This window comes from Pipra filicauda, unplaced genomic scaffold (assembly GCF_003945595.2).
Source record: "Pipra filicauda isolate LSUMZ 115617 unplaced genomic scaffold, ASM394559v2 scaffold51_size4534324_pilon, whole genome shotgun sequence".
NCBI lineage: Eukaryota > Metazoa > Chordata > Aves > Passeriformes > Pipridae > Pipra > Pipra filicauda.
Genome location: NW_024104665.1, coordinates 2,773,425 through 2,786,382, shown reverse-complemented (window position 1 = coordinate 2,786,382; position 12,958 = coordinate 2,773,425). Strand labels below are relative to the sequence as shown.

The 12,958-nt window shown below is 36.3% G+C and overlaps 1 protein-coding gene across 1 annotated transcript in view; it reads right to left on the bottom strand.

The window, feature by feature from the left end:
* The window catches only part of PLEKHH2 (pleckstrin homology, MyTH4 and FERM domain containing H2), a 52,879-nt gene that overhangs the window by 20,408 nt on the left and 19,513 nt on the right, over positions 1-12,958 (bottom strand). The window contains exons 6-15 of the mRNA XM_039386960.1: positions 11,559-11,640; positions 9,595-9,777; positions 6,858-7,846; positions 5,796-5,871; positions 5,231-5,325; positions 4,459-4,603; positions 2,132-2,268; positions 1,016-1,126; positions 694-780; positions 21-179 (exon numbers count right to left, since the gene is read on the bottom strand). Coding sequence (XP_039242894.1) covers positions 21-179; positions 694-780; positions 1,016-1,126; positions 2,132-2,268; positions 4,459-4,603; positions 5,231-5,325; positions 5,796-5,871; positions 6,858-7,846; positions 9,595-9,777; positions 11,559-11,640 — 2,064 coding nt within the window. The remainder of the gene's footprint in view (positions 1-20; positions 180-693; positions 781-1,015; positions 1,127-2,131; positions 2,269-4,458; positions 4,604-5,230; positions 5,326-5,795; positions 5,872-6,857; positions 7,847-9,594; positions 9,778-11,558; positions 11,641-12,958) is intronic.

Below are 12,958 nucleotides of genomic sequence, written 5' to 3'. Positions count from 1 at the left end.
GGGAAGAAGAATTTTTCTACCTTTGTAAGTAATCCTTTCATGGTTGGCTTGATTTCAGACTTTATGAAGAGTGGGCTGGCAGCCTGTATTTTAAGAACATTCTGTAGTACTTTGATCCATTCTTCTAAGATGTTGGGAGAATCTGCAGTTAGGTAGTATGTTCGTTTTTCTGTGGTCAGCTGTGTAGTAACAGAAGAGTCTTGAGCTTCAAGAACTTTGTGCATTTGACCCCACAGTGATGGGGTTGTAACATATACTACCCCATGTAGTTTCACAGCTTTGGGGAGTTTATTTTCCCCAAAACACTTTTCATTAATGAAACATTCCGTAGCCAGGCAGAGCAGACAGACCCTTTCTAAGTCTTTATCTGAAAAATTCCAGGACACCAAGCTGAGAAAACTCAGTTTATCGCCTTCCAGATAAATGACTTCTCTCAACCTCAGTGGCTGGCCCCAAGATTACTCTCTTTATTTTTATCTTATATGTGATGACTGACCTTTGTAGCAATACAAACAAGACTCCATGTAGGCCTTTTTATATTTTCTGTAACTGATGATTCTTTGGTTTCAAATGAAGGGCACTTATTATTTAATTCCAAGTCCACACTTGGACTTCCAGTGCAATAGGGACTGGAACAACGAGTTGGTTCTGGGGATGGAGGGAATACTGAAAGCACAGGAGAAAAGAAGGCACCTGAATTGTTTGTTTTCCATCACCCCTTTCAATATGGCTAGATGCATTTAGCTCAATTTGACCTTGAGGTTTTCGAATGACATCACTCTGTACGGAAAGAATGGAAAAAGAGTATTTTAAACCTACCAACAAATAGCAATAAATAATTATACAGCTCGTTTAAACATTAATCTGGATAAATATTTCCTAGTTAGGCATTCAGTACCTTGTACACCTTTTGAGGAAATGAGTCCTGAATAACTCTCTAACAGCTCAGACACTAGCCCTATATTCTCAGTAAAAAAATCTAATATCAAATAGCAGATAAGTTACATGTACTTACTGGAGATTTGTAATATAGTAATTCGCCTCCTTTAAGCACAAACCACCGTCGTTTCCAGGTCTTTACTTTACCACCCATTTTTAACAGATATCCAGATTTTTCCAAAGGTTCCTGATTGTTTAGAAGTTAGATAAAAAGTAGTTAGATACACATATATACCTATATCCCTCAGAAATATGTAAAAACACACACAGATATATTAATGACTTAAAAGAATGCTAAATAATAATTACAGTATATGATGAGACTTTTAGTCCAACAACAAAACTTTTACAAGCATCAATTAACACAAATGCCGTGCACGTGGGGTAACTAATTAACATCCCTATTTACAGTTGTAGTACATGATTTGCCCCAAACTATACAAAAGAATGAAGATTATGATGATTTCTGATTTTACTTTCTAATTACTTATATTAAACAAGGAACAAAATGAATATAAAATAAATATATGTTTTTTCCCAACTTCAGGGCCCAACCTGCAGACCAGATAAAGAGCACTGTAATTCAGAGCTCCTCGCAGACAAACTTTTAGTGTGTATACCTGTAGAACAGAGTTCACAATTTTTGCTCTGTGAAGAAAGCTTAAAATAATTTTCATCACCAGGCAGTCAATCCACTTGTATGTTAAGGCACTAACTACTAACAGAAGCAACTTAAGAACTCCTGGGGACTGACCAATACCCCATAATGGTTTGGTTTCTTTGACCTGTCCTTGCATCTTATGCTACTTATGATTTCTTTGATTTCCACTGATAACCTCACCTCCTTCTTGGAATGCCCTTCTACTTCCCCGAATATTCAAATAATAATTTTAATCTGCTTTTAGTTTTTCATATGCAATCTGATACCAGACTTGGTTCCGAGAAAGGAAATCTTAAATACTTTGAATTCTTTTCTGGAGTCGTCAACCTCTTTTCCTTTATTATAATAGAAAGCTCACAATTACCCTCCATTTTCCTTCAGTAATTACAGTCTTATATAGTTAACTTATTGTTGGTATATGTTGCTATTTGTACTCATAAGGCAGTCCGTGAGTCAACAAGATTGAATATAAAGATATAACTATACATACAGCACCGCGGGTGGACTTCTTCACAGAACTTCAGTACTCACATTTTTTCCATTATCACTAGATGAGGAGGAGGTCTTAGGAAGTTTCTGCTCTGGCTCTGAATAGTCTGTATCTACTGAATAGGCATCTGGAGGAATAGCATAGTCGCTTTCCGAGGTCACAGAAGACAGAGATGCACCTGCGGTAAATGAAGAAAGATAATTCTTTATATATTTTTTTATTACACTAGAAACAACTGAGCTCAGAACAGCCATGCAGGAAGAATATCTGAATAGGATCTGCAGGCAAACACAAGTATCAACATAAATCTATCAGGAACCAAGGACTTTTAAAAATATCAGCACATGAACTATCAGCACAGTGCTAATATCTGATTCTCATTCATAATTAAACAGTTTAAGTCCCTTGTGATTGAAATAACAAATAGATGTCTTCTATATATTATGATCTGTTATATTACCACAGCTATTTTAGGGTGGGAATTAGTGCCATGCATCATACTCATTCTCTAGAAAATGCAAACAGGATCTTTAATTAAACTAAGCAGCTTTCCCCCTCCTCTTTCTATCATTCGCTCTAGTATCTGGATTTCTTATGCAACTGCTTACGTACTAAAAAGCCATGCTCAAGATCTGATATGTGTTGAAGCTGTAGGTGACTGTATTTTGAAATGAGTATGAATTTTTATCCTGAGGTTTTCTAAAAATTTGAATTCCAGATTTCAGGTGTTTTTTAGTGTTTATTAGCTTTACTGTTGAAAAAATGCACAGTGCTTTCAATTCTAGTGAAACAGCAATAAAAGTTCAAACCTCTCCCTCACTCATCATAGAAATATTTTCATACGTGTGAATATGTCCTTTTGTAAGGACTAGTGTTTTTACTTTGCAAGGTTATACTCTCCAAGATTGAAATGAAAAGGCCTTGTTTCCTTTGTTTCAATAATTTCCAAACTAATTTACCAATTTTATTTAAAAAAAAAAAGCTTTTCTCATTTATTGCTTTGTAAGCACCTGGGCTTTCAGAGTGGTACTTCTCATGTAGGATCTTTAACAACAAAAATGCAGCAAGTTAATTATGCTTCTGGTGAAATGTGTGACTACCTAGATTTTTAAACAATGTGATTTCAACAAAGATAAGTACATATATGTTTTGTGGTTAAGAAAGGTTTCCACACGTGAAACAATGAAAGGACAGTTTTATGGGAAGAAAGCATGAACAAAAGGAATGGTTCCACTTTACAGGCATGGATATAAATTGTAGGTGAAACCAGATTTTAAATTACCCAATTTGGCTTTCCTGTTGTGCGAGCATGTAACATGAGATGTGTCTGCAGCCACGACACTGGTTTTCACTCAGCAAGATGGAGCTGCTGAGAAGCAGGAACTATGGGTCCTTTTCACATTAATGTAGCAAAACTTTAACTGCATCACTGGAAACAGGACTGGACTCCACATGGGGCTGGCACTGGGAAACTCCAACTGGACCAGTGGCTCTGTCAACCTGCTCCAGGCTAGCTGAATGGAGCTCCTGCTGACTGGGATTTTTACATGTATAATACAGACTACTGAATCATGTTATTTTACATTTCTATAGTGGATGGTCTTAACATTTGGCCTTACAGGAATCTTAAGTCTCCCTTGGTTCACCCAGTGAAGAAATACTTGCAGGGATATAACAGTGATAATGTCACCCCATGAGGAAGCACTGTATCTTTCAATGTAATGAAGCACATTATTTCCATTCTGCAGATGAAAAATACACAGTTACCTAGAACTGTGAGATTTGTCTTCCACAAAACAGAGCACATTACTGGATTCAAGTATTTTAACTAAATCTTTGCATGGGACCTTGAGACAATCACTGTAAAAATGGAAGAAATGTCTTATTACATGAAGTGACAGAACCAAATAATTTGATAAGGAAACTTTTCCACCTGCTTTCTGATGACGTGAAAAATGTTTTATAAACTCGAATATATGTGGGTTTTTTTCCTGATGGCAATTAGTTTTTTTCTACATAGTTTTTACTTATCTACAGTTAAAGATCACAGGAAGCCCTTGGCATGACAGAGTACAGAGAGAATGGTGTTTCTTGCTTTAAATGTACAAGTCACTTTTCCCCCCGACAACAGCCAGCTACCAGATTAATGCCTTAAAAAGACATCTATAACAACAGCAATAAAAAAAAGCCATGTGTAACAGTCCTTTCTCCTGCTTCAATATTAGATCTAGGCTTTGAGAGCTGAGATAAAAGCCTAGATTTAAGATGTCCACACTGTTTAAGGAAGAAATCAGTTTCTAAGAAGATCATGTAAACTGCCTAGTTTTCCAAACTTCCCAGAAGTTACTTGTCTTATGGTTTTGCCTACCTCGTTTCATAGCCCGAGGACTACCTGGACCACTTCTGCTTCGAGAATCAGACTCGGAAGTCCTTGAGCTGGACCGAGAGCTGTCTTCTTCCTCTGATCCCGATGACTCATCTATAAATGGGCTGTTGCTTATTTGAGTTGCTTTCTGCATAAATGAACACAACATTCTTTGATATCTTGCATAAAGGGTATCAGTCATTTCCTTCATACTGTGGCAGAACTCTTTTGGCTTCACAATATTCAAAGCTGTTTCTTGCTCGGGTTGTGAGTTTTGGCACACAAATATTAACATGAAACTGAATTCCCTCTGCCGTCTGTACGCTCAAACACACCCACACTTCAAAACAGAAACCTGAGGGTAGCTCAAGGCATGGGTCTTTCCAAAGCACAAAAGACTGTCAGAAACAAACAATGCTGTGATTACTTACTGCTGGTTATGTGACTAGAAACAGCTTTGGCACTGACACAAAGAATTTCTACATACACATGCTTTTAATTATGACACTGAACACCATGTGGTTCTGTTTAATAATTAGCAAGTCTTTGGAAAAAATCAGCAAGGAACCTAAGAAGAACTGACCTAGGCTAGTAACATTCCATAAGCATTTTTTTCCCCAGCTATTTGACATTTCTATTACTTCTGGGGTTCTGTGATCTCTAAACATCAACTTACAACATATTTGTCATGGTAGTATTAAATGTAAAACAGGAAGTTCCTGGATGTGAAGCCCAATGGTATTTAAAAATTTCCTTTAAACAGTAATACAGTTACCCCTTTCAAAGTGGTATAGACAGGAGTGGTCATGTTCTTATATATCAGAGATGTATATAATCCGGATATGGAGCATGAAGTTAGTGAAACAGCACCTAAAAAAGCAACATATTCTATAAATGACCTTCTTAATTTACTCCTCAATTAACCAAATTCAAATGTAATTTTTTTTGGTGTTGTTTAACTGCTATAAAAAGCAAACTAAGTCCCGAACTGTTTTAGATGGGAGATTTATAACTTTCTAAAATTTACAATGGTTTAAAAAGCATAAATAAAATTGCAGTCATGAACACAAACCTTTTTTAAATTGGAAGTATAAGCTCTTACCTTGGTACCTGTTATAGAATCTTCAAAAAGAATTGCAAAGTAAACTGGAGTGAACAATGTACAAATTCAGCACAAAATCAAGAGGTAAGGTGGACTATGGAAAAATAACGAATAATCTTCTAGGTTTTAAATAGCTGATAACTAAATCTTCATAAAATTATTTTAGAAGTCCTTGCTTACACATCACCATAAGAATAGAATTTTTTTTGATGAAACAATGAACAACGAAATCACTTACTTTTATTACGAGATTCCAGGGTGAAAGCTTCAGACATCCTTAAACCAGATTTGGCTACAGCATAAATTCTGCTTTCCTATACAAGCAGAATGAATTTGATGGTAGATAATTAAAACACAAAAATTACCTTTCTTCTGTTTAGCCTCCTAGTCTTTGTGCCAGTGCAACTATATGCTAAAATGGTTCACAAAATGACATCATCAACAGCAGCTGAAAAATGCATCCTTCTTTTATATGCCATCCCCATCATATTCATAGTCTGCTTCAACATTGCCCCATAGGTAACTTACTTTTAAAAATACTATTATCAGGTGCCAAAGAAGCTATAGCGAGAATGTTTTTTAATGGAAGATTGTGTGTTAAGAACAGAGAAATGCCATTAAAAGACAGTTTTTCAACCATTTTGTGTTAGAAGACTACGATTAGAAAATCTATAATAAAAAAAAATGCACTAAAATATATACATAGAAAAGCTGTTATATTAATGCATTATTCATCTCTGAATCATTAATAAATCTCTTGACACTGGAACCACAGAATCAGTGAGTCTTGACACAGTTAATTTTGGATTTTCTGTAAGACTTATTAATATCTATTTTAATATCCTGACTGATGGCTTTAAAATTTTATGTGGAAATGTGATCAGTAACTTCTGTAGTCGTCTTCTGTCAACCTAATTGTCTAGATTGTGAGTGATAGAGTGGTTACAGCAAGGGCACTGACACCAGCATTCTTAGGCTGTGTTGGCATTCAGATAAATAAATAAATGCAGTCACAAGCGTTACATCCTTTGATACACACACTCAAAAGGACATATGCAACTTAGATGTGATGTGAAAAAAATTGGTCTTATCTACAAAATAGTGACTTATTCAATGGCAGAAATACTGTGCTTAAAATAAAACGTGCTTCTGAGTTTGTAGAGTTAATTCCGCTTAAGGTAACGCCCAGTTTGTCATTAAGCAGAGAATAAGAAAAATATGAGGCAATAAAAATCTTAGAATAGAGGCATGAAAATAAGTTAGCTTCACCAGTAGGAAAAATATCCATAATCACACTTACCCAGGAAGGAAATCGATGTAATGGAGGGGTTGGAGGTTTGTTGCTAGCACCCTTTTTTGTCATTTCACAAGGTTCCTGGACTTCAGCATTTTGTGCTTCAGTGCAGTCATAAGTAAACACTCCTTCATCACAGCCAATCTCCATTTTCTCTAAAATATCAGTATCTTCTCCCTCCACCAGATCTATGTCTGTTTCCTGAGGTCTCCATGGACGTATCATGCTTATGGCATTTCTATTTCTACCAAACATTCTGTCAGAACTCAGCTGGGGCTGACTTAGATGTTTCTTTGCTAACGGTGAATTCAGACTAAAAACATTAGGAGTCCGTAACTTTGGAGGTGGCAAATTTGAGGGAGAATTTGATGGAGTTGTGCATTGAGGACCTGCAGAAGATGCTAGAATTGGGTGTCTGGGTGTCAGAGCAGGGGTTAAAATTGGACTTGGGGTATTTGCTTCACTGGATGAGGATGAATAATCTAGCCTCTGAGACTGAAATTTCTTATTCAGTTCATCTGAAGAACTATCTTGGTCTTTCTTTTTACTTGCAAAGTCAGAGTTGCACTTTCCACCTGGATTGTTCTGGCCCTTTCTTTGGGATCCTTGCTGCCAGGAGTATAACTTCTTTTGCTGAGTCCTCTTAACACCAAAACTCTCTTCTTCAAATAGAGAACTACTGTCATCAGATGCTGTCAAATACATTTCACTTCCCACTCTACTGTACCTTGCATTCTCTTCAGATGTGTGGCTTGAAAGAGTCGATGCACACCTGGATTTCAGTCCTTTATTGTCTCCTCCATCCTCATCTGAGCTCCAGTCACTCCCGGTAGTGCACGAGTTCTTTGACATGTCACTGTCTATATCTTTGGATGAACAGCTTGTTCTCACAATTTTTTTCTGCTCTGAACCAGAGGAACTTTGTTGCAATGACTTCTGACCTTTATTTGTCTCATGTGCAGGACTATCAAAGGTAGTTTCCAGGATATCCTTCTCTAGAGGAGAAATATAATGAACATGAGAAAATTACTTTAGCAAACTTGACTGATGAAGGGTTTAGTCATCATGTCTGAGAATAGTAAGTAGGTAATAATTTGAAATGTGTAAGCGTATTTAAGATTTTTAATACTGTAAATAATAAACATTAAGAACATTTAAAAATTTTTTAATGTGACTGAAGTTGCAATTATGTTTGCCAAAAAAATGTAATAAACATTACTCAAAGTTCTAGCTGAACTACAAATGGCGATAAATGTAAAGATAAGCAGACTGGAGCCATATTTTAAAGTAAACCATAAATGGATGAAAACAAACAAACAAACAAAAACAACAAAAAGCCGAAGACTTAAAAGGGCATACAAATTTAGCTGCTTTATTAAATCTAAGGAAAATTAGAAATTAATAAAAGCTTGTCAGAAAAGATTTGCATTAACAAATTGAGTATTCTGCGCATTTCTACAGTATTTATCCACATAAATTTCTTCTGCAAATTATTATTGTATTCCCAGTGGTGAATGCTTAGGATAAGGATATACAAGAGAGGCTCATGGAAAATACTTAAGGAAAGACGCTGTATTAAAAATAGCTTTGTTTCTGCTGTTCACTTTTACCTGGTTTTGCAAGAGAGCGCTATAGCTTGCAACGTGTTAGTAACACCTGCATGCTCTCGAGTTAAAACAGATGCAAGAACTAGGGTTTTTCTACACAGACACTTGGGAAGATTAATATTAAATAGCTGTATGAAGTTAAATTGGATTGGGTAAGCCAAAGATTTTGATTTAGTCCACTTTAAAGAAATGAAGTCTCCAAAGCTGATCTGTTTCAATCTAGGCAGGCCTAAGGTTCTATTTTTTATCCTTTTGCTTAAAAAATTACTCTTACTTCAATTCTCTCATCTATAAAAATGTAAATAATAATACATAGCCATCTTCATAATGAACTTGGTGTAATATAAATACACAAACTATTCAGTTTCTGATTTTTCAATTTCTGATTTTCTACAGACCTCAACTTGCCATTTTAGATACCACGACTAACTGTGGAGAAAATACTGAGGTCATAAATAGCACTGTGGGATTCAAGCAAAGGACCAGAGCAACAGTCTCCTTCCTGAGCTTTTGTTTTCTTAAGGAACGTAGCAAACTGTAATGGACTTGCTCATGCCTGTAACAGCATGACAGTATGCCAATGGCAGTACCATACATCTGGGTTTGTTGGGGAAATTATGTGAGCTGATCCCCTTCTTCAGACAGGAAACTCTACTGCTCTCTTCAGTTTCTTCTGACCTTCATCATACTGCTGAAAAATTACTGAGTTGATCTTGTTGAGTTAGGGCATAAAACTAACACTGTGACACCAGTGATAGCATAGCAAAAACATACAGAAACTGGATTTAGGTGAGACTCTGCCCTATGCAGGCATAAACACATAACAGCTCTGCCTGGTGGACTGGCAGCCTTAAACTCCTTATCCTACTATGGAGCAAACGTGGGCCAAGTCAGAGTCTTCCCTTTGCAGCCAAAGCACCCATCAGTCACTGTGTGCTGCCAAATAATGTATCAGTGGCATTACAAAGACTCTAGTGCTCAACAGGATTTCTTCCTAGTAATAGAAGGGTAGCACTGAAGAAGGAGAGAGTGCTGTTAGGCACTTTGAAAACAGCTGGTTTGGATACACTGACATAGTTGCCAATTTCGGTTTTCCACTTGTGTCAGAATAAAATGGCAGATTGGTGACGAGGTACCTGGCATGTTTTTGCCTTCAGTGTAGTCTGGCTCTTTAGATGAAGACTTGCTTATTTCTTCAAACTTAGGAGATGGCTGAGGACTTCTTGCTCTATTTGAAAAGCATCCAAAAGTCAAACTGCTTAGTCGCTGACACTCTCCAGGTTTTTGTGTGGAAGTAACAGATTTCTTGCCAGTAGCCTCTGAAGAATAGTAATTCAAAAATCTTGTGTTAATGAGATACAACAAGCTATGCTCTCTTTACTTTGCAGTGTAAACTTGGTTTAAGGTAATTAAAATTCAGGAAAAAAGGTAATGAAAAATTTATTATAGGAATAAAAATTTATCTGATAACTCCCCATATCAAAAGAAACCCAGAGCTACCTTTCCAGTTGATTTTAACATAGGAAGAAAAAAAAACAACTAACAATTTCACAGTACTAAAACATGCACTTAATACAGAATGAAAACCTAGTGGAAATAGCTGATTTTTTTCTCCTATGACTGAAATTAAACCTATGGGTTGTTCTAGGATATTTAATTTGGAAAAGACTGTAGAACAATAGTATTAAGATATGTGATGGCCTTCTTGTTAGATAAAAATATTAAGAGGCTCTGTAATAGGTGCTACAGCAAATATAGAAGAGTAAGTTCCTAGCTTAGAAGGAGATGTGGAGGACTTCAAGAGACAGTGAAAGCATAAATTGGTGAACTGCCTCAAGAATATGAAATCTGTCCTTAGGGACAGCTATTCTGCCAGAAATTGATATGAAACAATGCTGTCCATTCCCGCTCATAAAAGTCACTGTGGCAGATCCAGGAACAAAAGGCCCTTACACATACCTGTAAACTGCTTAAAACAGTACCAAATGTTCATAATTTATAGCCTGTCACCAGCATGGACATTGCAAATAGCAATAAACTTCTTAATATTTTTGAGTAACTGTTCAGTAACTGTGTGTTGAAAACCAGCTGACAATTTCTTAGGATCTCGAAAAGCCTTTGAATAGATCTCTCAGAAGAGAATGATTAAAGCTGTAGAGTGCTGAAGTGTACAGAATTGCTACTGATCCAAAAATAGCAAAGAAGCAAAACAGTCCAGTTTCGTCATTAACGGAAAGGTGCAACTTAGTTTAAAAGCCTCCTATTGTATATGTATGTATTTTGTAAATATTTATATTTTCATATATTATGCATATTATCTGTGCACACACACACATATCTACACACGTTTCTAAATATCTGTGTATTTACATGTATATGTGAGATACATTATCAAGAGCTGAGGGGTGGGTAGCAAACTAACAAAATTTTCAGATTGTAGTAAATTGTCAGATCAATCAAGTATGGAGAGGACTGTGTGAACCTTCAGACAGACTTAAGAACAGGCAACATGGTGGCAAATAAAATTCAACTCTGATTAAACTGTGATTCGATGTGAAATAATGTTCTGGGGAGAGGGTGTTCCTCTTTCTTCTGTTTACGTTTTATGATTTTTAAATTTACTATATCCACTTGAGAAGGAACCTGGTAATACTATGGCTGAATTAAGATTTTGGATCATTGTAATCAAATGTAGTAATTAGAAGAACATGATTAGAGTTCTGATTCCCAACAGACCATTGCTAGAAAAAGCAGATGCAGACTGACATTCATGTATTTCTTAACAGTGGTAAGACCACCTAGCTATAAAGAAGTGAAAGCAAAGATCTGTCATTAATTCAGTATAATCTTACTACTTGCAGAACCTCTCAAATTACAGAGATACCCATTCCCTCAACAAAAAACAGTTGTGGCTTTTCAGTAAAATAATATAGTATTCCTTTCTAACACCTTCCTGTAAGTCACTCTGATGTCAATTCATAGTATCTGAAATCTTTGTGTTTTCACAGAATATCTTCAGTCACACAGATGCACAAATTAACAGAGAATAGAAAGAAGTATGCCATACAGAGAGAAGTTTTTAAAAGATTTGTACATTTACCTTGCAGTTTAGATTGTACTGTTTTCATCTCTTTGGTTTGCTTTTGGTTGATCAAGCGAAGGTTCTGATTTTCCACCTCTAACTAAAAGCATATAAATGTAATCTCATCCATCAGTGAAACAATTTTTAAAGTCATTACATTGTTTAGATTTTCTCTGAATTTCTGCCTATGTCAGCATAGAACTATAGTTCAAATAGTAACCTCCTCTCTGCTACTTCTCCTAATACCAGTCTAGGCATTTGTTTATTCCGAACAATGAAATTCCCTGCAATGATTATTTGCTCAACTTCTGTTAAAATCATTCCCACAACCAAGCAAACCCAAGACTCTTTTAAAAATCCTTAATAAATAAGAAAAAAATCTGCACTGGAATTTTTAATAAAAGCAGAGGGCTAGAATTGCAAACTTCTGTGCCACTTGGCAAACCCAAAAGCAAGCAGAGGGAATGATGGTTCTAATGCCTCCTACCATCCCACAGCAAAAATTAAAAAAAAAATAAAAAAAAAAATAGGTGCCAACAAACTTTATACAGAGCAAAAGTCTTTCTACAGGAAGAAAAAACCAACAACCCATTGCTGCAGCCCACTACTGGGAGGTAAAAGATGTTGATTCAAACTCCTGTTTCAAATTAGGCAGAGACTTGAATCTCAGTATCCCCTATGACACAGAGGGGAACCATCAATTCCACCTCCCACTGAGTGACAGTCACATATGTGAAACTAGCTTGAGATTCTCCATGTTTCAAACTAAGTAAATAGTTTGAGTCATACTTGATTTTGTCCAAACTTTTTCAGGGTAATTTTAGCTAAATTTAATGGCATTTTTATTAAATTATTTCAAGAACTCCTCTCACAGCCTAAATGTTACTTCTAGTTTCTTACTATGAAAATAATAATTTAATTGTTTTTTCAACTGTTGTGAGTATAACTTCCAGTTAACCACAACAGAGTAGGATTTTAACTTTTATGGGCAACTTTAAATTCTGCACACATGGAGGAGAAAGCACAGCTGCACACCAAAACTGACAGCCTTAGGCAGAGCTAAGACATGGTTATCTTACCACAGCAGAGAAAAAAGGGACACAACAGGTCTCTTGAGACTAGAGCTGGTGCCTCTGAAACTATTCATGACTAAGAGTACTGTGGGCATTGTGAAATAAAAAATGATCAAGTCCTTTTTTCTGCCAGGTCCCAGCAGAGTTGGTCAGCTTTTTGGGGATTATTCACACTTCAGGCATCTGCTTGAGCAAGCTCAGTTTGCCAGCTAAGCTCTCTGAGTTACTGGAGAAGTTGACCTTTCAGAGAGCAGTTCTGGGCCCTTTCTCTATAAAGAGGACCCAGACATACTAGCTGACCAAATCAGACATCAGAATTTAAGTGACATGGACCTCCGCTCTCTG